The 24929-nt window shown below is 44.8% G+C and overlaps 1 protein-coding gene across 3 annotated transcripts in view; it reads right to left on the bottom strand.

Moving 5' to 3' along the window:
- The window catches only part of LOC117259332 (fibroblast growth factor 12-like), a 79641-nt gene that overhangs the window by 10407 nt on the left and 44305 nt on the right, over positions 1 to 24929 (bottom strand). For 2 of the 3 annotated variants that reach the window (XM_033630613.2, XM_033630612.2), the window contains exons 2-4: positions 14480 to 14590; positions 10043 to 10146; positions 306 to 504 (exon numbers count right to left, since the gene is read on the bottom strand). In XM_033630613.2, coding sequence (XP_033486504.1) covers positions 306 to 504; positions 10043 to 10146; positions 14480 to 14590 — 414 coding nt within the window. Of the gene's footprint in view, positions 1 to 305; positions 505 to 10042; positions 10147 to 14479; positions 14591 to 23505; positions 24155 to 24929 lie in introns of those variants that run through there. The other variant, XM_033630611.2, reaches the window with a different exon arrangement.

Below are 24929 nucleotides of genomic sequence, written 5' to 3'. Positions count from 1 at the left end.
CCTCTCTGAGCGATGATCTCCACAGAGCTCACACCTGACGACACACGCTGAGTCCAGGTGCAGCGCGGAGTCGAAAAACACCCTTTGAGTTCTAACGTTGATGTGATTTTTATGAACACAGACTCCTCATACAGTTCTCACATCTCGTGTTATTTCTTCAGCTGCTCAGTGACAAGTTCAGATGCTAACGGTTTCCCTCTGCCTCCAGTATCTGTGCTAAGCTAGGCTAACCCCATCTAGATCTGTTGGTGTGGCTCTGGACTGAGGAGACTGACGTGTGTCCACAGGTGTGTCGTGGGTCTCACCTTCAATGGGTCTGGGGACGAAGTGTGAGCAGGGTTTGGTCTTCTTCACGCGGTTCCCCTTCATGATGATGCCGTCCTTGTTGAGGCCCAGGAACCAGGCCCGGCCTGACTCGTGCTGCCGGTACAGCGTGGACGAGTAGATGACGTAGTAGTTCTCAAACACTGACTCCTTGAACTTACACTCTGCTGTGAACACATCCTGACACACACACACACACACACACACAGTGAGAACATCATGTTTAAAGTCAGTTTAAATCAGCACTTCACAACAGTCTTGTATTTTCATTGATAGAAAATATGATAGATGAATATGTGATGACAGAAACAACAGAATCAACTGAGGCTTCTTCTTCTTTCGTCCTCTGAGCTCCACAGAATAGTCCGTTCTTTTTCTTATGCAGCAGGTGTGCAGCAAATGTCAATAAATGAACCTTGAAGATGTCACGACTGCCGGTTACTGAAGCCCTCTACTGTACATGAAGTTTAAGTCAACCAAAATAAAACAAGAATATTTTAAAGTTTGAAAAAGTTGTTCACACGTGCAGTATTCAAATTGAATTTAATTTGAATTTTATTAACACACAAAATGTGATAAAAACAAGTATGTAAAAATAAACATGGCAGAGTTTGTGCAGGAGAGAAAAGACCCAAAATGGGCTCGTGGTGAGATCTTCCCCTCTAGAATTTAAAATCTGTTCTATTACAAATTATATTCCTCTCCTAAACATGAGAATATAACAGACAAAACAAGAAAATATAATAATCAGAAATGGAATACACACATAAACTCAGAGTGTTGATGGAGAAACTATGAGTTAGTGAGTGAGGGGGCGGAGCTGTGAGGAGAGTTTGAGAGAGGAGAGGTGCACAGTGGATTGTGTTATGTGACCCTATATTGTTATAAAAGGTGTTGTCTAAATCTATATCTTGCTTGAAAATATATTGACATATTGTAAACAATTGATATACCGCCCAGCCCTGGTTAGTAGTATAGACATTAGAAATAGAAGAGGCTCCAGTAGAGAGCCTTGAGGCACTCCACAATATAGTTTGATTTTATCTGCGATACAAACATTTCATAATCATGGGCATCCTGGGTGATCCGATTACAAGTGAAAAGACCACGACCCACCAGTTGGGAACCACTGTACTAGACTGCATCAGTCTGAATGTAATGGACCTCATGAACTGAGTGTATCGGCCCTCACGTTCAGATCCTCAGCTCTGCAGGAATTATGAGTTCATGTCAGCTCTGTTTGTACAAAGAGTCCAACTCAGATCCACTCCACACTCTGATGGAAGTAAATTTAGCACATTGCTGTTCCCTCTGTAGCTCAGGTGTGTGTGTGTGTGTGTGTGTGTGTGTGTGTGTGTGTGTGTGTGTGTGCCCTCTGGATATAACAGGTGGTCAGGAGGAGCAGAGAGCCAATCAGAGCAGAACAAACCCACATGATGCAGAAGCCTGTTCCAACATTTAACACTCAGTGGAGGTTTTCTAAAGTACAGAAAGAAGACATCATCAAAGACACACTGATTTGTGTCATAGTTTCAAAGTTATGTTATAATTAGGGCCTTGAAAAGGTGTGATTAATTTTTTGGTCCAGAAAATGTCAGAAACAGGAAGTCATCACACAGCTGACTGCTAACACTTTGATTTGTTTGATAAATCACTGGTAAATACTAAAGTTAACTTAGTTTTGATTCTTTGAGAAGTCTGATTGTTGGTGCACTGACCTCTGACCACTAAATTCTAATTAGTTTATTCTTTGGTCCGAGTGGATGATTGTGTCAAATTTACACAAATTCCCTTAAGGTGTTCTTGAGATATGGTGTTCACAAGAAAGAGAAGGATTCAAGAGCACTCTGACCTTCGACCACCTAAATCCAATTGGTTCATCATCGAGTCCAAGTGAACATTTGTGCCAATTAAAAAAGGGTTTTTGCGTTCAATAAATAGGACCGTTTAAGCGGGAAAAGGGGAGAGAAAGAGGGGATGACATGCAACAAAAGGGCTGCAGGCTGGAGGAGAGCCGGTAGGACAGTGCCTTTGTATATGGGATGCCTGCTGTACCCACTAAGCCACCGGGCGCCCCGTTTTTGCCAAGTTTTGAGACATTTCCTCAAGGTATTCTTGAGATATCTTGTTCCCAAGAATGAGAAGATAAGGTCACATAAACCTTGACCATTGACCTTCGACCATCAAAATCCAATTGGCCACCAAAATCATCATTGAGTCCAAGTGAACGTTGGTGCCAAAACTGGATTAACTCCACAGACACAAGCGTTCTTGAGATATCACATTCAAGAGAATGAGACAGACGCATGGTCACAGGGACCTTTGACCATCAAAATCGAATCAGTTCATCCTAGAGTCCAAGTGAATGTTTGTGCCAAAATTTAAAGAAATATCCTCAAGGTGTTCTTGAGATATCATGCTCATGAGAATGAGACAGATACAAGGTCATATTGACCTTTGACCACTGAAATCCAATCAGTTAATTGTTGAGTCCAAGTGAACGTTTGTGCCAAATTCATAGAAATTCCCTCAAGCTGTTCTTGAGATATTGCACTCACAAGAATGAGATGGATGCAAGGTCACAGCAACCACACTCTTTGACCTATGACCACCAAAATCTAATCAGTTTATCCTTGAGTCCAAGTGGATGTTTGTGCCAAAATTTGAATAAATTCCCTCAAGGTATTCTTGAGATATCGCCTTCACAAGAATGAGACAGATGAGGTTACACAGACCTTAACCTTTGACCACCAAAATCCAATCAGTTCATCCTTGAGTCCCAGTGAACGTTTGTGCCAATTCGAATAAATTCCCTCAACCACTTCTTGAGATATCGTGTTCAAAAGGATGGGACGGACAAACGGACAACCCAAAAACATCATGCCTTCGGCTGCTGCTATCAACGGCGCTGAGGTATAAAACACAAGCACAATAATTTTAATGTTGTATTTAGTATTTAAGGCTCCTGCAGGTTCAACACACTCTCGTACAACATGAACACATCTGGAGATTAGTTCATTACATCCACATACATCATGTACGAGCTGCAAACAGCAGAATGACTGATGACGACACATGAAGCAGAGAAAGAAGAGAAGGCAGAAATGGAGCGTCAGAGGGAGGAAGAGGATGACGAAGAGGAGAGGAGGGTTAAAGAAACAGAGGGAATGGATACCAGCAGGCGGCCTGCATCACATATCAGGACACACCATCATTCAAATGAACAGTGTTTAGACAGCGGGAGCCTCCCAGCACACAACACAACTTTCAGCTGAGCGAGTGAAGGAGCTCCACTCTGATGTTTTTACATAACTGCACTGAGAAAGAGGAGGAGGAGGAGGAGCTGGTGTTCCCTCCATCTGCAGCCACAGCTGAAAACCTGAGTCCATGTTCATCGCTTTACCCAAAAATGGGATTTATTCCGTCACTGCAATCCAGTCACCAGATTAAATGTTGGCATTTCTGCAAACCACGGACATGTTACATTTGTACGTTATTACACAGCGGACATGTTGAAACTTTACGTTTCTTTACATTTCAACAATGCTGTGTTTAATGTGCGGGTCACTACAGAACACCCACATCTGGAGGTTAAAAGCCGCTGAAAACAGCTGTTTTTTTTTGGCCTTGTTGCCTTCATTAGGTTGGACAGTCTAAGTGTGAAAGGGTGAGAAAGAGAGGGGATGACATGCAGCAAAGGGCGAAGGCTGGAATCAAGCTCATGGCTGCTGTGGCAAGGATACTGCCCACTGAAACGCCTGCCCACCACTAACATTTTCATGACGTCTTGTCAAAGAAAATGAAACACAGATTTCATTTCTATTATCAAGATGTATTTTTAGCTCGTCATTGTCTCGGTTTTGTCATGGAAAAATCTATAATAATCCAGCATTATTTATTCATATATTGTATTCTGATTTCATAATCTGAAACTGAAAATGAACTGCTGTGAACAGATAAACATAGAGCAGTAAACAGTGCAATATTTCCCGCTAAGAAAAACAGAATCTACAACATGGTTATCTAGTCCAGTACGTGCAGATGTGAAAGCAAAGACCAGAAGTGAACACACACTGCCAGAGACGCAGGAGTGCAACAGGAAGTTTAGGACATAAATCAACATGTCATCTGCGTACAGTAAGACTTTCTTTTATCGGTTCTTGATTTTAGAAATAAAGAGCCCTAAAAATGGCACTGGTCTTCATGTGGCTGTCACCAGCACGAGGGAAACCTTATGTTAAATTCCACAGATGATAAATATGAACGGCTGAGATGAAAGAAAAATGTTCACATCAGTGCAAACTCTAAATTAAATTCCAAGTTAGAGATTTAGGGCGTCACAGTGATGCAGTGGTTAGCGGGTTCCTGGTTCGAACCCAGGGTGGGGGAGCCCTTCTGCGCAGAGTTTGCATCTCAGTGTGGGTTTCCTCCAGGTGCTCTGACATGTTCTCCCTGTGTCAGTGTGGGTTTCCTCCAGGTGCTCCGATATGTTCTCCCTGTGTCAGCGTGGGTTTCCTCCAGGTGCTCTGACATGTTCTCCCTGTGTCAGCGTGGGTTTCCTCCAGGTGCTCCGACATGTTCTCCCTGTGTCAGCGTGGGTTTCCTCCAGGTGCTCTGACATGTTCTCCCTGTGTCAGCGTGGGTTTCCTCCAGGTGCTCCGACATGTTCTCCCTGTGTCAGCGTGGGTTTCCTCCAGGTGCTCTGACATGTTCTCCCTGTGTCAGTGTGGGTTTCCTCCAGGTGCTCCAGCTTCCTCCCACAGTCCAAAGACATGCAGGTTAATTGGTGACTCTAAATTGTCCGTAGGTGTGAATGTCCTGGGTGAACCCTGCCTCTCACCCAGTGTCAGCTGGGACAGGCTCCGCCGCCCCGCGACCCCTAACACGATGAGCAGTTACGTAAAATGAATGATGAATTCCCAAAAGCAGACAAAAGTGTCAATAAACTAAATTAAACCTCAACAAAACATCAACTCTGACTCGTTCAGTCCATTAAAAACAATCTATATACTGTTTTATATCTTGTTTTAAGTATTAACAACAATACTACAACAATAATATCAGATATTTCAGACTTTGTTTCTGATCATCTTGTCTGACTAAAGGCTAGTGGGGGAGGGGGTGTTACCATATTGGAATAATATCGGACTAATGGAACGGATCTTCTCATTCAGTAAAAAGCCACATCAAGTCCAAGTGTCGTCTCACAGTTACACTTCCTGTGAGGATGTAACAGGATTGCAGCAGCTATGTTAACAGTGAATTTATAATAACTGCCATTTTATCTCTGTGCTCATGTTTGAAACGAAGCTTCCTGCCTCTCAGAGAAAAGCTGCCCGAGGTCACCTCTTCCTGTTTGCAATGTATCATCTCCATCATCCCTCTCTTCCTCCATCACTCTGGCTCCTCTCTGATGCTGTGCACACAGCGACTCAAGAATTGCATTTTAAAGTTTTATGGAAGGAGCAGACATGAATTATGGATGGAGGATGGACTCAGTGAGGCGGAGCAGCGATGCAACAACTGTAGCTGTACTCTGTCTTCACTGCACGCTGATGATCAGGGCTGTCTCTTAATTATCGTCACTATTAACTTTTGGTATCAAACACAGAGTGTTTTCAAATGCAACTTTTAGATCCAGAGAAATGTCATATATATCTACAGAGTTTGTTTTTTAATTATAACTATATTTGCTTTTGCAGCAGCACAATACTGCAGTTTAAACATCAAGAGTCTATAATTATAATTATTATATATAGTATAATTATTGTCAAACTTGAATCATATGATACAGAAATCTGTCGTATGAACATTTACAGATTTAATTGAAAAATTTTTGTCAGAGCACCTGGAGGAAACCCACGCTGACACAGGGAGAACATGTCAGAGCACCTGGAAGAAATCCACGCTGACACGGGGAGAACATGTCAGAGCACCTGGAGGAAACCCACGCTGACTCGGGGAGAACATGTCGGAGCACCTGGAGGAAACCCACGCTGACACAGGGAGAACATGTCAGAGCACCTGGAGGAAACCCACGCTGACACAGGGAGAACATGTCAGAGCACCTGGAGGAAACCCACGCTGACACGGGGAGAACATGTCGGAGCACCTGGAGGAAACCCACGCTGACACGGGGAGAACATGTCAGAGCACCTGGAGGAAACCCACGCTGACTCGGGGAGAACATGTCAGAGCACCTGGAGGAAACCCACGCTGACACAGGGAGAACATGTCAGAGCACCTGGAGGAAACCCACGCTGACACAGGGAGTACATGTCGGAGCACCTGGAGGAAACCCACGCTGACACGGGGAGAACATGTGGGAGCACCTGAAGGAAACCCACGCTGACACAGGGAGAACATGTCGGAGCACCTGGAGGAAACCCACGCTGACACAGGGAGAACATGTCAGAGCACCTGGAGGAAACCCACGCTGACACAGGGAGAACATGTGGGAGCACCTGGAGGAAACCCACGCTGACACGGGGAGAACATGTCAGAGCACCCGGAGGAAACCCACGCTGACACGGGGAGAACATGTCAGAGCACCTGGAGGAAACCCACGCTGACACAGGGAGAACATGTCAGAGCACCTGGAGGAAACCCACGCTGACACAGGGAGAACATGTCGGAGCACCTGGAGGAAACCCACGCTGACACAGGGAGAACATGTCGGAGCACCTGGAGAAAACCCACGCTGACTCGGGGAGAACATGTCGGAGCACCTGGAGGAAACCCACGCTGACACAGGGAGAACATGTCAGAGCACCTGGAGGAAACCCACGCTGAGACGGGGAGAACATGTCGGAGCACCTGGAGGAAACCCACGCTGACACAGGGAGAACATGTCAGAGCACCTGGAGGAAACCCACGCTGACACAGGGAGAACATGTCAGAGCACCTGGAGGAAACCCACGCTGACACAGGGAGAACATGTCAGAGCACCTGGAAGAAACCCACGCTGACACGGGGAGAACATGTCAGAGCACCTGGAGGAAACCCACGCTGACTCGGGGAGAACATGTCAGAGCACCTGGAGGAAACCCATGCTGACACAGGGAGAACATGTCAGAGCACCTGGAGGAAACCCACGCTGACACAGGGAGAACATGTCAGAGCACCTGGAGGAAACTCACACTGACACAGGGAGAACATGTCGGAGCACCTGGAGGAAACCCACGCTGACTCGGGGAGAACATGTCAGAGCACCTGGAGGAAACCCACGCTGACACAGGGAGAACATGTCAGAGCACCTGGAGGAAACCCACGCTGACACGGGGAGAACATGTCGGAGCACCTGGAGGAAACCCATGCTGACACAGGGAGAACATGTCAGAGCACCTGGAGGAAACCCACGCTGACACGGGGAGAACATGTCAGAGCACCTGGAGGAAACCCACGCTGACACAGGGAGAACATGTCAGAGCACCTGGAGGAAACCCATGCTGACACAGGGAGAACATGTCAGAGCACCTGGAGGAAACCCACGCTGACACGGGGAGAACATGTCAGAGCACCTGGAGGAAACCCACGCTGACTCGGGGAGAACATGTCAGAGCACCTGGAGGAAACCCATGCTGACACAGGGAGAACATGTCAGAGCACCTGGAGGAAACCCACGCTGACACAGGGAGAACATGTCGGAGCACCTGGAGGAAACCCACGCTGACACGGGGAGAACATGTCAGAGCACCTGGAGGAAACCCACGCTGACACAGGGAGAACATGTGGGAGCACCTGAAGGAAACCCACGCTGACACAGGGAGAACATGTCGGAGCACCTGGAGGAAACCCACGCTGACACAGGGAGAACATGTCAGAGCACCTGGAGGAAACCCACGCTGACACAGGGAGAACATGTGGGAGCACCTGGAGGAAACCCACACTGACACAGGGAGAACATGTGGGAGCACCTGGAGGAAACCCACACTGACACAGGGAGAACATGTCAGAGCACCTGGAGGAAACCCACGCTGACACAGGGAGAACATGTCGGAGCACCTGGAGGAAACCCACGCTGACACAGGGAGAACATGTCGGAGCACCTGGAGGAAACCCACGCTGACACAGGGAGAACATGTGGGAGCACCTGAAGGAAACCCACGCTGACACAGGGAGAACATGTCGGAGCACCTGGAGGAAACCCATGCTGACACAGGGAGAACATGTCAGAGCACCTGGAGGAAACCCACGCTGACACAGGGAGAACATGTGGGAGCACCTGGAGGAAACCTACGCTGACACAGGGAGAACATATCAGAGCACCCGGAGGAAACCCACGCTGACACGGGGAGAACATGTCGGAGCACCTGGAGGAAACCCACGCTGACACAGGGAGAACATGTCAGAGCACCTGGAGGAAACCCACGCTGACACGGGGAGAACATGTCAGAGCACCTGGAGGAAACCCACGCTGACACAGGGAGAACATGTCAGAGCACCTGGAGGAAACCCATGCTGACACAGGGAGAACATGTCAGAGCACCTGGAGGAAACCCACGCTGACACAGGGAGAACATGTCAGAGCACCTGAAGGAAACCCACGCTGACACAGGGAGAACATGTCAGAGCACCTGGAGGAAACCCACGCTGACACAGGGAGAACATGTCGGAGCACCTGGAGGAAACCCACGCTGACACAGGGAGAACATGTGGGAGCACCTGAAGGAAACCCACGCTGACACAGGGAGAACATGTCGGAGCACCTGGAGGAAACCCACGCTGACACAGGGAGAACATGTCAGAGCACCTGGAGGAAACCCACGCTGACACAGGGAGAACATGTGGGAGCACCTGGAGGAAACCCACACTGACACAGGGAGAACATGTGGGAGCACCTGGAGGAAACCCACGCTGACACGGGGAGAACATGTCAGAGCACCTGGAGGAAACCCACGCTGACACAGGGAGAACATGTGGGAGCACCTGAAGGAAACCCACGCTGACACAGGGAGAACATGTCGGAGCACCTGGAGGAAACCCACGCTGACACAGGGAGAACATGTCAGAGCACCTGGAGGAAACCCACGCTGACACAGGGAGAACATGTGGGAGCACCTGGAGGAAACCCACACTGACACAGGGAGAACATGTGGGAGCACCTGGAGGAAACCCACACTGACACAGGGAGAACATGTCAGAGCACCTGGAGGAAACCCACGCTGACACAGGGAGAACATGTGGGAGCACCTGGAGGAAACCTACGCTGACACAGGGAGAACATGTCAGAGCACCCGGAGGAAACCCACGCTGACACGGGGAGAACATGTCAGAGCACCTGGAGGAAACCCACGCTGACACGGGGAGAACATGTCAGAGCACCTGGAGGAAACCTATGCTGACACGGGGAGAACATGTCAGAGCACCTGGAGGAAACCCATGCTGACACAGGGAGAACATGTCAGAGCACCTGGAGGAAACCCACGCTGACACGGGGAGAATATGCAAACTCCACACAGAGGAGCTCCCCCACAATGGGGTTCATACCAGGATCCCTCTTGCTGTGAGGCGACCACACTAACCACTGCACCACTGTGCCTCCAGAATCAAAAGTGTTTTTCATAAAAAGTTTGCAGCTCTGCTAGAAGCCTGATATCTTTTCAAGCTACTGTGTGACGAGAAGAAACTCAGAAACTAGAAACAAAAACTGACTCACAAAGTGAATAAGAGACAGACAGGCAGACAGACAGGCAGATAGACAGGTAGACTTTCTTACTGATGTATAGAGGAATCCCTCTGCGTTCATGGCCACGTAGAGTCCAGCCTTCACTCCCTGGATGGCCACAACCCTCAAACCTACTGGGATCAGGTTAAACAGAGCTGCAGGGCGACAGACAGACAGACAGACAGACAGACAGTGTTGGTTACTGCAGAGGTAGAGAGAGGTCACATGTACCTTAATACATCACTTAATTCATGGTAGAATGAGTCTGAAACAAAAAAATCTCTTTCTTTCAAAATGATGAAACAAAAGTGATACTTTCTACAAACAACAGAGAGAATCCATTTTGTATTTAAAACAAGGAACATCTGTGTAAACGGACATGTTTCAGCACTTTAAACTGTGCGAGTGTTTAACGCAGGTTAAAATGCGTCCTCAGCCTGCTGGATGTGACGCTTCCAGCTGATAAACACAGAAAACGCCGCTGAACAAAAGAGAGGAGAGGAGAGAGGAGAGGAGAGGAGAGGAGAGAGGGATGAAGTGATGAGAGGTGATTTAATCCTCGGGGACAGAGAGCTGCAGTGTGGGTGAGGATGAAGAGGAGGAGGTGGAGGAGGAAGAGGCCTGTGGCGATGGCTGCTGTTAATCCTCCTTTATTTAACTCAGAGACAGAGATGATCTGAGAGAGAGGGGGGAATCCAAAACATCTCTTCTTCCTCCTCCTCCTCCTCCTCTTCTTCCACTTGTCCTCTTTTTGCTTCTCGTTTCCAAACCAGAGGATTTAAGAGGAGAAGCAGCAGGATCTGTAATCCTGAGCTCATCCGGCTGCTCGCAGAGATTCAACAGAAACAAACTGAGATACATGCGTGAAGTTCATGTCTTTGATTACTGACTGAAATGTGTCCGAGCAGCCGCAGCGTCAGACGTCTGCTCAGATTCATCGCCTCGTTCACTTCTTCAAAGATTACTTCCTGATTCATATTTAAATCTCACCAATCATGTTGCTCTGCTGTCAAACACAGAGCTTCACCTTTATCAGATTATGTTCCTGTGAACGTTTCCTAAAGCAGACTGAAGCGTGTCAGGGCCACACATGAGGGTGAATGGATTTAAAAGAAGAGAGTGGTTATGTTCAGAATAAAGGCGAAATTTCAGTAATAATGCCAGGCATTGGAAAAAATTATAATAATAGTCAGAGGAGAATAATTCTTTTATTTTGCATGACGTGAATAAAGTCTAAATGCTGAGTATAAATTCAGATGTCAAGCGTGAAGTTGAAATAACATTTTGAGAATTTATTTATTTTATTGCCAAACATAAGAAAAACGTTATAATAATTTCAATTTTGCTTTAAGAGAATAAAGTCAAAATATCACAAATAAAGTTTCAATGTTGGGAAGAAGTTGAATTTTTAGTATTAGTGCTCGGCATGAGGACAAAAATAAATCAGATGTTTTCCGTTTCTTTATTTTGCATTGCGAGAATAGAACCAGTTGTCGAGAATAAAGTCGAACTTTTATTATTAGAGTCATGAAAAAGACAAAAAAAAAAAATCAGGAGAGGAAGTTTTTAAATTTTGTATAAAGAGAATTGTCATAATGTCGAGAACAAAGGTTGAAATGTTGAGAACAGAGTCAAACTTTCAGTATTCGTGCCATGCATTAAGAAATCAGAGGAGGAAGATTTTTTTAAATTTTGCATCATGAGAATAAAGTTTGAAATGTCCAGGACAAATTCCAAATATTGCCAATAAAGTCGAAATGTTGGGAAAAAGTTGAATTTTTATTGTTAGTGCTGCACGAGAAAACATCATTTAGAAGATGATTTTTTTAATACATTAATTAATATTTTTCATTACAAGAATGAAGACGAACGGTTGAGAATAAAGTCACATTTTTAGTATAAGCATCAGGAACGAGAAAATAAATCAAAGGATGTTTTTATATTTTTTTATTTTGCATTACAAGAACAGTCGATTGACGAGAATAAAGTCGAAATGTTCAGAATAAAGTTGAAATACCATTTCAAGAATGAAGTCTAACCCTAACCCATGTAAGTAGAGTTGTACCGATACCGATACCAGTATCGGAAATGCCTCCGATACTGCCTAAAATGCGGTATCGGATATCGGCGAGTACAGCCTATGACCAATCTGATACCACGTAAGCCTCACGTCAGAGTTTAAAAAACATTCTACTGTAGCCTTTAAAATGTCTTTTTACCAAATTGTGTGGCTGCACTTTAACCTGTGTCTTGATCTGTGTCAACACTGGATGATAATAATAATAAAAGTTTCATGACATTCATTCTACTATTATGTATTTATTTCTTAATATTTTACACAGAGTTTTAGGAGTTGAGACATACAACAATTCATATCCCATCCATTTTTTATTTTACGCGCTGGTATCGGATTGATACTCGGTATTAGCAGATACCTAAGGTTCAGGGATCGGAATCAGTATCGGGAGGGAAAAAGTGGTATCGGTACATCTCTACCTGAAAGTAAAATCAAAATAAAGTCTAAATGTCAAGAATAAATTCAAACTTTAAATTGTATTGCCGAGCACAGAATAAAGCAAATCAGAGGAGATTTTTTAAAAAAAAATTTGCATCACAAGAGTAACGATAAATTGTCAAAAAAAGTAAAGTTAAAATCTGAAGAACAAACTTCACGTTTCAAGATTTAAGTCAAGCTTTTGAGATGAAATCAAACTTAGCGTTAGCGTATACAGCTGCCTCGACAAAATGCCTCCTGTAGATGAATCGGTAAACCCGTACTTCAGAATCAGTTTTAATTTCAATGACATTATTTGTCTTCCAGTGCAGTCACACAGTGTGGTCATAAGAATCAGGACTTTGAAAAGATTTTTGCCAAAAATTGTGTCTGTTCAGAAGAAGAGAGCGAACAAACTCTGAAGAGGTCGCTGCACATGCTAAAGTATCAACGGTCACACATGTGTGCAACACACAGAGGATGTGTTTTATTACAGGCTGCACATTTTGACTTTATTCTTCAAATAAAAAGAAATATATAAAAACTATCGTCCTCTGATTTATGATTCGTATATCTGGCACTGAAAGTTTGACTCCAAAATTTCGACTATTCTCGTAACGCAAAATAAAAAAAAGCCCTCCTCTCATGCCAAGATTTTTTTGTGAGTTTTACTGATGAGTTTAACATTTTAAAGTCATATGTCTATATTCTTTAATGAGTCACGTGACTTGGTTGAGGTCAGTTCAGAACGAACGATCGTGCTCCGTGTTCACGATAAACTCAAATTAAACCTCAAATCAGCCGCGACACTCCTCACAAGCTTGATGAATATTTACGCCCTTCATCATAGATGTGATTCTGTCATCATCTCTGTTTTCTGCGTCCGTACGAGCAGAAACAGGAAAGAACGAGAAGAAGAGAATAAAAACAGAACAGATGGAAACAGAACGTGAGGAGAAGCAGAAAATGGGATTAATGTGAGAGGGTTATTGTTGAGGAGATTCCTCCAACACACACAGATACATTCACACTGACGGCGCCAACAGAAGGTTTCTGAGGATGAGGAGGAAGACGAAGGCAACAGAAACTGTGAATCAGTCGAAGGACACAGATCTGTCGTTTAATGTCAGCTGTTCCTCCTTTTATTTCTGTATTTCTCTGTGACGTTGTCAAAGTGTTTAAGACCTGATGTGATAAATGAAACTAACAGGAGCGTCTCTGTTCGTCAGGAGTGAGCTCAAGTTATCGGCTCATCTACGAGTCTTACATTTAGATGCTTCTTGGAAACACCTCTGAAACTGAGCTGGTCATGAAATCCCTTCTGTGATGATCTGAGCTTTAAGAAGCTTTGTTAAGCTGCAGCAGAGTCGAGGTGTGTGTGCAGAGTCAGGGGGACAGTGACAAAAAATACTGGCGTTGAAAATAAAACTTTGGAGCGAAGAGAGCGAAGTCTTGGCGGCGACCCACCATCACCTTGGTGTCGGTGGCCCTGTCGGTGTTCGTGGAGGAGCTGATCCTCGCCCTCGAGGAAACTCACAGAGCGGAGGACAGACGCTACGTGACACCGAAGCATAGCGGCATCGTTTTTGTGCACTATGAAAACTGCATCGACATTTCTACTGTTCAGTGTTTTAAAATTGATTCAATTTATTATCCAATTCGTCAAAGTTTTTGGCATCACAGAAATCATCCGGCCGTCCCTGGTGGTTCCCTCTGCTGTTGTTTTTGACACATAACTGTCTGGTTAAAGCTAACTTTAACTGGAATAACGTTAGCTAATACGTGTCAGCTAGCTAACGTCCACTGAACCCTGGAGTCGCCGCTCGTGGCCATGTTCAAGTTTTATTCCATTTCTGACATCAGATCTGAAACACTGGACCTTTAATGTGTGTGTTTTATTTCTCAGTTCAGTTCCTGCTCTCAGTGTCGCTGCTCCGGCTCCGTGTGTCGGCGTGAGGACGAGGAGAACAGCTGTCGGCGTGTTAAAGACTCACTGTAGTCGCTGTTCTCGTCCTTGTTTCCACTGATGGCTCCATCAGGCTGCATCTGCAGGAAGAAGCCCTGCTCACTGAAGAGACGGGTCACGATGCCCTTCAGCTGCGGCTCTGAAACACACACACACACACACACACACACACACACACACACACAGAGTTTGTAGTTTGGAATCAGCACTACAGAGGCTGCAGAACCATCACAGCTCTAAACACACTTTGACCACATTCATTATTCAGCTGGATTTGATGTAAGAGCAGCGACGTGCTGCTGCTGCTGCTGTCGGAGGACCTCCTCACCTCACTCACTCTTCTTCTGCAGCTTCTCCGCGGTCTAAACCTCGTGCTCGTATACTGAAGCTAATACACTTATTGCATTGTCTCAAAATCTTTACTCCATGTTATCTCTCGTCCTTTTATTTGATCTCATTTTATTTAATCTTCTTTCACCTCTTGTCACCTTATAACATCGTATCTCCTCTGTCCTCAGTTCATCCCCCTCTCTTCTTCTTTCATTTTATCTCTTGTCTTCATGATCTTATCTCACACTTGATCTCCTCTAATTTTATCATATTTAATATTATCAATCTCTCATCTTGTCATCTCTCATCGTCTCAACTGATCTCATCTTTTTAACTCTGCATCACAAACAGTCCACCAGTCCTACACTGGTATCTATGCTTGTTGTCATGTCATTTCTTGGAGTTTCCTTAAATGCTTCACATCATTAAAATATGTACAACACAAGGAACAAAGTTATGGATGTCAATAAACCATAATAATTGATAAAAGTAAAAAACGTGTCCTGTGCAGTATTTAGTTTAAGAGATACGATCATTTCCATGAGCAGACTGCAAAGACGTTCTGATTCATCATTCATTCCTCTGGCGCCACCGTCTGTTCATCTGTAACGTAGCGTAAGAACATCGTTGTGAGTTTACAACATGTCGACGTGAACGACAGACGCCTCAGCTCTCTGCTGCAGAAAGAATAAATGTTTTAGCTATCATGGTTTTTATTTTAGATTGATACATAAACAGGATGCAAACCATCTCCTGCAGCCGAGAGACACAAACACTGACCAACGGGACCAGACTGGCCGACCCGTATGCTCTCACTCAGTGGATGGATGATGTCACAGGAAGCCAATCTTACAAAGGAGGACCACACTTGTTTGTTTTGCTATGGAAGCTAACGTTAGCTAATGTGCTAAAAAGTTAGCGTTGCAGAGAAATCCAATATTCCTCTTAATCCCTCCCCAGTTTCTCATGAGGTGGACATGATAACCCTTAATACACATAACCTTATTCATCCCTACAACAGGAAATACTTTTTCCCTAACCTGATATGAAGTGTGCGCTGCACATGTGAGCATTTTTGATGATGGCCTCCGTCCAGTCCTTTGGTCTTATCACATTTAACCATAGTTGTCTTTGTTTTTGTTGACGGGCAGTGGCGGCTGGTTTTGAGCCATGACTCCTTCTATTCTGGCTCCCAATAACACAACAAGACAAACACATTTTAACACTCCTATGGAGCCTACAGCCCTGTGGGGGAGAGGCAGCTGCACCTCCAGCTGATAGCATGACGTCATCGTGACGTCAGCCCCAAGAGGGTCAACCTTCTGCAGTCGACCGGTTTCAATTGATTCGTCTTCCCTTATTTTACTTCTAATTTAACCTCTCATATTCTCTCCATCATCTTCTTTCATCCCTTCTCACGTTATCTCATTAATCCTCACCTTATGTCATCTCATGTCGTCTCCTTTAACCTGTGATCTCATGTCCTCTGACCTCACCTTATTTTAATCTATGTCCTTTTATCTCACCTCCTGTCTCCTGTTGTCTCCTCTCATCTCTCGTCTCCCAGTTCATATAATCTCATCTAATCTCCTCTCATCATATCTTGTATCATCACAGCTCACCTCCCCTTCTCTTCTGTCATGTCACCTTTCATCTCCTTCCTCCTCTCCTCGTCTCCTCTCACCTGCTCTAATCTCACTGAGTCACATCTCAGGCAACATCATCTCACTCTAACGTCTCATCATTCCTCATGTTATCAGTCTTTGATTATTGCAGCACTCTGTGACACTGCAGAAAATAAATACGTGTCACTGTACGAGAGGCTCACACTGATTCGTCAGATTTTCCCGTCATACGTTCACTGAAACACACACACAGCATCACACCTGTCCGTGTCCGGCCCACATCCTGCATCCTGCCTGAAGGTGTGAGGACGTAAACATGATGGAGGCCGAAGACATGAAGTGATGCTCCACATGACAATGTGGGACAGAAGGACTCATCTCCGGCAGAAATAGACCAACATACAGAGAGAGGCTAATGTGGAGCAGGCTGCTGTGCTACTTAACATTCACACTGACAGACAGACTGGAGCCCAACTGGTGGGTCGCGGTCCCAAAGTGGGTCACGGGTCCACTCTGAGTGGACCGCAAGTGACTCAGGGATGAGTCAAGTAGGTAAAAACAGACTTTATTTTAGAGTACAGTGAATTTCTGGCATAGAGCTTTTATTTTGAAGTGCTGTTTCCTGCTGTAGAGTGAGTGACTAACAGACAGCTACTCAACAGAGGCAGCAAACTAGCTCCAGGACACGGCCAACACATGTCCAAGACCTTGAACTCATGACTCAGGACAAATCTGGACCCTGTGACTGGACCAGTTGGGACCCACTGGACTAAAGAGGCCTGAGCGGGCACAGCGCCAAACCTGGGTTAGAGGGAGCTACAGTCACGTCACACAATGGTGTAACGATATCAATTCAGTGAGCCAACATCAATAATGCAAAGTGGAAACTCTGATCCATATCATCGTAGAGATGTGCCTTTATTTTGAGATTCCCACTGCACATCTGCGTCATCGTCAAACAATGGCAGGCAGGTAACGGCCAGAAGAGAAAGACAATGAGGTCATTTACTCAGGAATAAATCAGCAGTGTGGATCTCAGAGAGAAGATGAGTCAACAGACGAAGCACAGACACAAAACACTCGGGAAACACGATAAACCTGCCTGGTCGGTCGTCTTACTCAGCCTAAAGGTGCGGACACACCAAACCGACATCAAAGAACTAGCGGCGACGAAAGCCAACTGTTGCGTCGTCTACGTCGCCTCACGTCGCCCTGTGTCAGTTGCATTTGAACACACCACACGGACTACATCCGACGGCCAAGTAGCACGTACGTTCTGCGCCTGCGTGAGAGAGAGCGGAGTGAGAGAGTGGTACATCCTGTCAGCCGAGGGGTTTCCTATCTGTGCAGCCGAGCACCGCAGCACCTCCACGGACTATTACATCCAGACGGTCCCGGTGTTTCCTCCGCAGGCTCCACTTCACTCAGCTGCCCGATAAACCCGCTGCTTCTTCCCACTTTAACCTGAATAACAAACCAGGGCTCGGTGCTCCGGTTGGATCCAAACGGAGAGCCGGGGCTAGCTCAGAGACTAGCGGAGGCTAACTGGCTGTGCTTCCCTCCGGTCATGCTGCGGCTAACGCTCCGCTAGCCGCTCCCAGCTAGCTCCGGTTTGTTATTCAGGTTAAAGTGTGAAGAAGCAGCGGGTCTGTGGGGCAGCTGAGTGAAGTGGAGCCTGAGGAGGAAGCAGCGGTTAGCCCCGGTTTCACTACAGGCAGATTCACTCGCTACAGGGGCGAAGAAATAAAACCTGAACAGCCAATCAGAGTGATCTCTCTCACCAACAAGCTCCGCCGCTGATTCAACATGCTCAATCGCTGACGCCGAAGTGCCGATGGTGCGGGACACACCGCAGAAACTAGGCCGACAGACGCTCACCGACGGCCCGACTTTGGTCGACAGACGACCGTCGGCTTGGTGTGTCAGGGCCTTAACTTGTTGCTAGCGCTACGGTGACATACGCTGCTCTGGAAAATTGTGTATACAAGCTGAAATTCAAGCGTGCTGTTCTTTAGGGAGATACTGTCACTTTAACAGATGGTGAGTAAGAAAAAGTTTAAATGATCCGTTATTTCGTTCAACTATGAGAAAGGCTGCAACGTATGAGATTTCCATGTTTCTGATCATAAAGTCAGTTTAACTGTTTACATTCATTTATGATTTTTATGTGTTGTCATTTAGAAAAAAAAGAGTGGCAGGATCATAACTGGATTGAAGTGAAATTGGATCGTTGTCCAAAGAATCAATATAACATCATAGATATGTGAATAACATTGATCATGCTGGTCCTAACATTGATGGGGACGCCACTTGACGCACTCCACCCAACCGAACAACGTTACAGACCATGAACCCCCCCGTCATTACACAACACTCCCCAACAGCAGAGGCCCCCAGCAGGACCATGCAGCATGCCACACCACAAGAACTGTTCAGGAACGACCCAAGAAATATGACAAAGAGTTCAAGGCGTCAACCTGGTCCCTAAAGCCACCAGATCTCAGTCTGATCGAACATCTGGTGCGTGCCGGTAACTCATGTGAAAATCTACAAGACCATAAGAATCCAACGCCTTGATGCCAGACACCACAGGATCTCTGGGGAATCTGAAGGCCAGATCGATGTCTTGAGCTCTTTGTCACGTTGCTTTGTCCTACGGGAAGGGAGGAGGGGCTCTGCTGTTGCCATGAGAGGGGGTACTTGGTCTACAACAGTGTTTGGGTGGGTGGAGGGTGTCAAGTAGCATCCACATGAATGCCAGCGCCAAAGGTCTCCCAGCAGAACGTTGCATTGTGACGAAATGACTAATGTTAATCACTTCATCTGTCAGTGGCTGATCAGTGTGTGTACTGTGTATATATTCAAAATCCAGAGGTATTTTTGTGAGAGAAGCTATATTTATAAGTGTGTGTGTGACACTGTGTGAGGAGGTGTGAATTTTTAACACATCTCTGAACCTGCAGGGTGAAAAATAAAACACCTCATCACATGCTGCTTCCTGAACTGAGACGTGATGAAGATGACACATCCTTTAAAACTGAGCCACGTGTTAACGAAGCGCCGTCACATTTCAACCAACTGTTTCAACTATGCTGCTTAAAAATAGAATAATATTTAAGAATAAAAATCTGTTCCTGCGACACAACGTCTGTCTCACAGAAAGTGATGAGTTCTATACTTCCTGTTTGTTTTGGACGACACAGCTGCCAGAATAAATGTTGGCTGTGTCCTTCTCTGCAAACCATGCACGTTTCATTTGTGCGTTTATATATGGCAGATATAAAGAAAGTTTATGTTTCTTTATGTTTACTTTATATGCTGTCAAAGATTGTGGTCAAAGTGTGGATGTGGTTATAAAAACAACATGTTTTCGCTTGAAATATACCCAGTTTGTCACCAAAAACACGGCTGGAAATGTCCCAAAGTCTTGTTAAACCATACCTGGTTTGGTCGCCACAAACGTGACTGGGAACACCCAGGTGACACGTTCCAACATACCCACTTTGGCGGCTACAAACATGAATAGAAATGTCCCAGTGTCTCATTTAAACAAACCTGCTTTGGTTGCCAAAAACACCGCTTGAAATGTCCTGATGTCTTGTTAAAACATACACCAGTTTGGTCCCCACAACCACGACTAGAGATGTCCTGATACCCAGTTTGGGAAAGTCTCTTTATAACATACCTAGTTTTGTCACCACAAACAAGACTGGACATGTCCTGACGTCGTACCGGTTTGGAGGCCAAAAACACGGCTGGAAAAGTTCGGATGACTTATCTAAACTGTCCCATTTGGTGGCCACAAACATGACTGTTAATGTCTCAATGTGTCTTTAAACACACCTGGGTCTGTCAACACAAACAAGACTGGCAATGTCCCGATGTCTCGTCAAAACGTCCAGTTTGGTGGCAGCAAAAACAGCTGGAAATGTCCCAATGTCCTGTTAAAACATAACCGGTTTGGTGTCTACAATTATGACTGGACATGTTCTAATGTCTCTTTGAAACATACTTGGTTTGGAGGCCAAAAATACAGCTGAATAAGTCCCAATGACTTATTAAAACAGACCCGATTTGGTGGCCACAAACATGACTGGAAATGTCCTGACGTCTTGTTAAAACATACACCAGTTTGGTCCCCACAACCACGACTAGAAATGTCCTGATACCCAGTTTGGTTGCAACAAAAACAATTGGAAATGTCTCAACGTCTCATTAAAACGTACCTAGTTTTGTCACCACAAACAAGACTGGAAATGTCCTGATGTCCTGTTAAAACATACTCGGTTTGGTGGCCACAAATGCAGCTGGAAATGTCATGGTAACTCATTAAAACATTCCCATTTAAGTCGCTACAAACGAGACAGGAAATGTCCCAACGTCAAATGAGAAATGTTGATATGATACATAATAACTTATGTGTAAGATATCTGGTGTTTGTAGAAACGTCCAATGCCAACATTTTCTTTCTGGTGACTGTTTGAGGATGAACGAAAGGCAAATTTGAGTTATTCCACATATATTTTTGAAAACATCGTCGTTCTTTCCATAAAGAACTGATGGAAAAAGTATCTACAACAATTTTGTTTCATTTGGTTCTGACCTCATATAAACTCTGATTTCATTTTTCATTTTTACATGACTGCTGAGATAAATGTTCAGTAAATTATAAATATATTTTGGTCGATCAAGTTTTGGAAGTGAGAGTAAATATGATCATCAGCATGAGCAGTGACAGAAAACAGCTGAACTCACAGAACACGAGAGACACCGTCCTCCAGAGGACGTCTGTCCCTCTGAGAGTATTTAAATGTGAAGATGGTTATTATGAATGAAGCATGTTAATGGATGATGTCAACAGCTGCTGACAGCAAGTATTGATCGTGTGGTTGATCAATAACCGACAGCCTTTGTGTCAGAGTCACTGTGAGTCAGCAGGAAACAATCAGCCGCTAAAAGCTACGACTACTTTATGTTTTATATCTTTGAATCACATTTTTGTTTCATATTTTTCTTAAATTTTACAGGATCAGTTTTGGACGGAGCACAATTTCATTCAGAGTATGACCGAACATACAGGACGAATTACCAACTGGCCTTTATGTATTTGTGCAGCTCGCACCTCCGAGACTGTTCTCCAGAAAAGATCGTCAGCATCCATTGATTCAATAAAATACCCCAAAATGTCACATTCACTTCCTGTTTCCTCCCACCAGTCATTGTTCTCTCAATCATTACAACCATCATAAGGACACAAATGTCATCACTGGGGGGCTCAGTGATGCTAAATGCTGACGTTGAAGTTGAGGTGACTCAGCGATACAGCGGCTGCAGAGACGACTCGCTCTGCAGCCTCCTCTGTTCCTCCTCACTGCAGAAGTTGGAGAAGTTAAACAAGTCTCTGAACTGAAGCAGCTGATCAAGCACAAGCTCCGTATAACGCTTCCTTTAAGAAGCTGTTTGTTGCATTGCCAAGAAAACATGAAGCGGTTTGCAGCAGCGGGGAGTCGGCTAATGAGAGACGCAGCTCATGAATGTGTTAATGCTAAACGTGCGTCCAGCGGTCCAACACGCTGCACGCTGCACACTCCTGCTCCGAGACGCCAGCGAGGAGTTTCCTCAGGAGGGAACTTTTAACTTGTTACTCTGAAGGAGGACACAGACGGTTTCTGTTATTTTCTCAAGTGAGAGGTCTCCAGACACAAACTGACATTAAATATTTAGAATCGTTGATGAAAATTATGCAAAGTTTGTTGCAACTGTGTTCATCAAACAGGAGATGATACTGAGGATCTGCAGTGAACAATTACAGCTCCAGTTAGAGCCGAGACTGAACAGAGACTCATGAAGTCGTGTGTCGACCTGATGATCGTGTGGGATAAAAGTCAGAGGATCACCAACGTTACTGCCCCTCATCCTGAGAGGAACATTAATGATGAACCACATGTGAGCGCTCAACGTATTCTTATACAACAGTTTGTGTGATATCTAACGAACAAACACCCTGTGAATTAACACTAATGTAACCAGCAAGGTCAAGAAAAGATTCATGGTTAGGCGTCACCAAGTTAAATACTTAACACAGAGTTAGGTAGGTTTGGTTTAGGAAATGTATCATGGTTTTATGTTAGGTTACGTACCTTACATAAAGGTATATACACAAAGTTACATAGGTTGGGTTTAGCAAAGTAAAGATAGGTAGATAGCGGGTAGCTTGGGGAAAGAATTATGGTCAGGCATCTTCAAGTTACGAACTTAAAGTAAAGGTATGTACACAAAGCTACGTAGGTTAGGTTTAAGAAAGTAAAGTTACGTAGATGGTTTAGGAAAAGAAACATGGTTGGGCATCGTCAAGTTACGTACTTACGTACACAAAATTACATCGTTTGGGTTTAGGAAAGTAAAGATACACATGTTAGGTTTCTTAAAAAATTATTTTGGGCATTGTCAAGCTATGTCCATAAAGTTGTGTATGTTGGGTTCAGGAAAGTAAAGTTAGGTGGGTTAGGTTTCAGAACAGAATCATGTTTGGCATCGTCAAGTTATGCACTTAATGTAAAGTTATGTTTATTTTCGTACGTTTAGTTTAGGAAAAGACGTACTTAAGGTAAATTTATGTACATAAAGTTACTTAAGTTGGGTTTAGGAACAGAATCCTAGTTGGACGTTGTCAAGTTACAAACGCAATATAAAGTCACACACTTAACATAAAGTTAGTACTTAACACGAGGTGATGATGTACGATAAAATAACTCAAAGTTCACTTGATGTCACACGGGACACAAACATCGGCCTCCTGGGGAAAAGTCTTTCTTTCTTTGACCCAACCTGCCTCCTCATGTGGGCTTTCGCTCGTCATACTACTTCCTTCTTTACCCCGATCAGCGCACGTGATCACAGCCTAAATGATTACGTGGGTTTTATAAAAATTCTGGTGCATAATTTTTCGTAGGTATATATACGAATAGTTCATGAGAACAGCCTGCAGTGTGTGTTGTTCATTTTTTGATGAGATGTCAAAGCTGAGCGGTGGGAAAAGGTGCAAACGTGTCAGTTTTGTCTCAGAGTACGAATCATACGGTCGTGAGTCTGGACTCACCTGGTTTCCGTCGCACGGGTCTTTTCTTCCCGCTGCAGAAGCGAACTTTGCTGAAGACGCTGAAGATGTGTCTCTCACACAGAGACCTCGGGTCTTTACTGGGACTTGTGCGTCTCTTGTTGGTGGCGACCTTGTCGCTGTTGGACTCACGGGCCTGACGCTTCTGACGGATCAGGGAGCTGGCGATGGCCGCCGCCATCTCCCTGAGAGGTGGACGGAGCCACTGGGGAACAAATATCCGCTCCTGCTCTGAGTGTCTGAGTCTGAGGACGAATGCTTTTTAGTCCGAAACGGGGGACATGTCTGAAGGGTAGAATCCACCAAGTGTCTGATCAGTCCGTTCTTACTTTTGATCGCTCCATGATTAGAAACTGATTCAAAACATTTCAGATCCACTTTGAGAAGCAGAGATTTACATGTCCATAGTTTTACAAGATACTTCAAAGATTACTGAATGCTTCAAAACTGAATAAAGCTGAAACATCCTGTGTGTTTGATGCACTTTAGTCTCATTGTAGACGTCATTTCCTTCCAGCAGTTGAAGACACGGACGTTAAGCGGAAGAGTCTTCAGATAAGTGAGCTCGAACAATAAGACATGCAAAGGTACTCTGTTTACAGCAGAGAAGGCAACAAAGCTTTGGTCATGACGGCTAATCACGAGTAACTTTAAAATCTCTTTTAGACATTTTCTTCAGCTGAAGAACTTTAAATACGACACGTGAAATTCTGTCATTTAAACTATTTTAATAATGTAACTTTTTGCTGTTTTCATGATGATAAAACGGACGAGATGTTCTCAGAGTGCAGAAAGTTTGAGCCTCTACGGTTATGAAGGAAAACCATAAAATAACACTTCAGTTATCGCTCTGAGGATTTATCTGTAAATGCTGATTAAATGAGTTTGGAAGTTGAAACCTTCATATGAGTCTTACGATTCCTCGTTTTTAAACAGCAGCAGCACGTACGAGTGAAAAATCCACAATGCACGCTGGGTAATTTGTCAGTTTCCATCTCAGGCTTTTAGACTCTCGATGAAAGCACATGGCTGCAGGAGCTGCTGGGATTCTTGAGGTTTACGCCCCAATGGTGCGTCCAGAAATGAAGCCTCAGCGATGAATCAAAGGGCGACTCCTGCTGCGTCCTCGCATCTCTTAGGATGTTTTGTTTGTCGCCCGTTCACACATCCATCGTCAACATCAGTTCGTCGACAACTTTCAGAGAATCAGCAGCAGCAGAAACAGAACGCAGTGAAGAAAGAGAAAACGGTGACGGCGTCCAACAAACCCGACGAAGTTCAAAATAATCCCAGAGAGAGAATCCAGCAGAGAGAAGAGACGATACAGCAGCAGATTACACACGTCGACTCCATCCTGCTCTATTTTACTCCACTGTTTTCTCCTGCCTGATCCTCCTCCTCCTCCT

Source organism: Epinephelus lanceolatus, chromosome 4, assembly GCF_041903045.1.
Source record: "Epinephelus lanceolatus isolate andai-2023 chromosome 4, ASM4190304v1, whole genome shotgun sequence".
In the NCBI taxonomy this organism is placed as follows: Eukaryota; Metazoa; Chordata; class Actinopteri; order Perciformes; family Serranidae; genus Epinephelus; species Epinephelus lanceolatus.
Note: the sequence above shows the minus strand (reverse complement) of the source record. Positions and strands in the feature narration are given on the sequence as shown.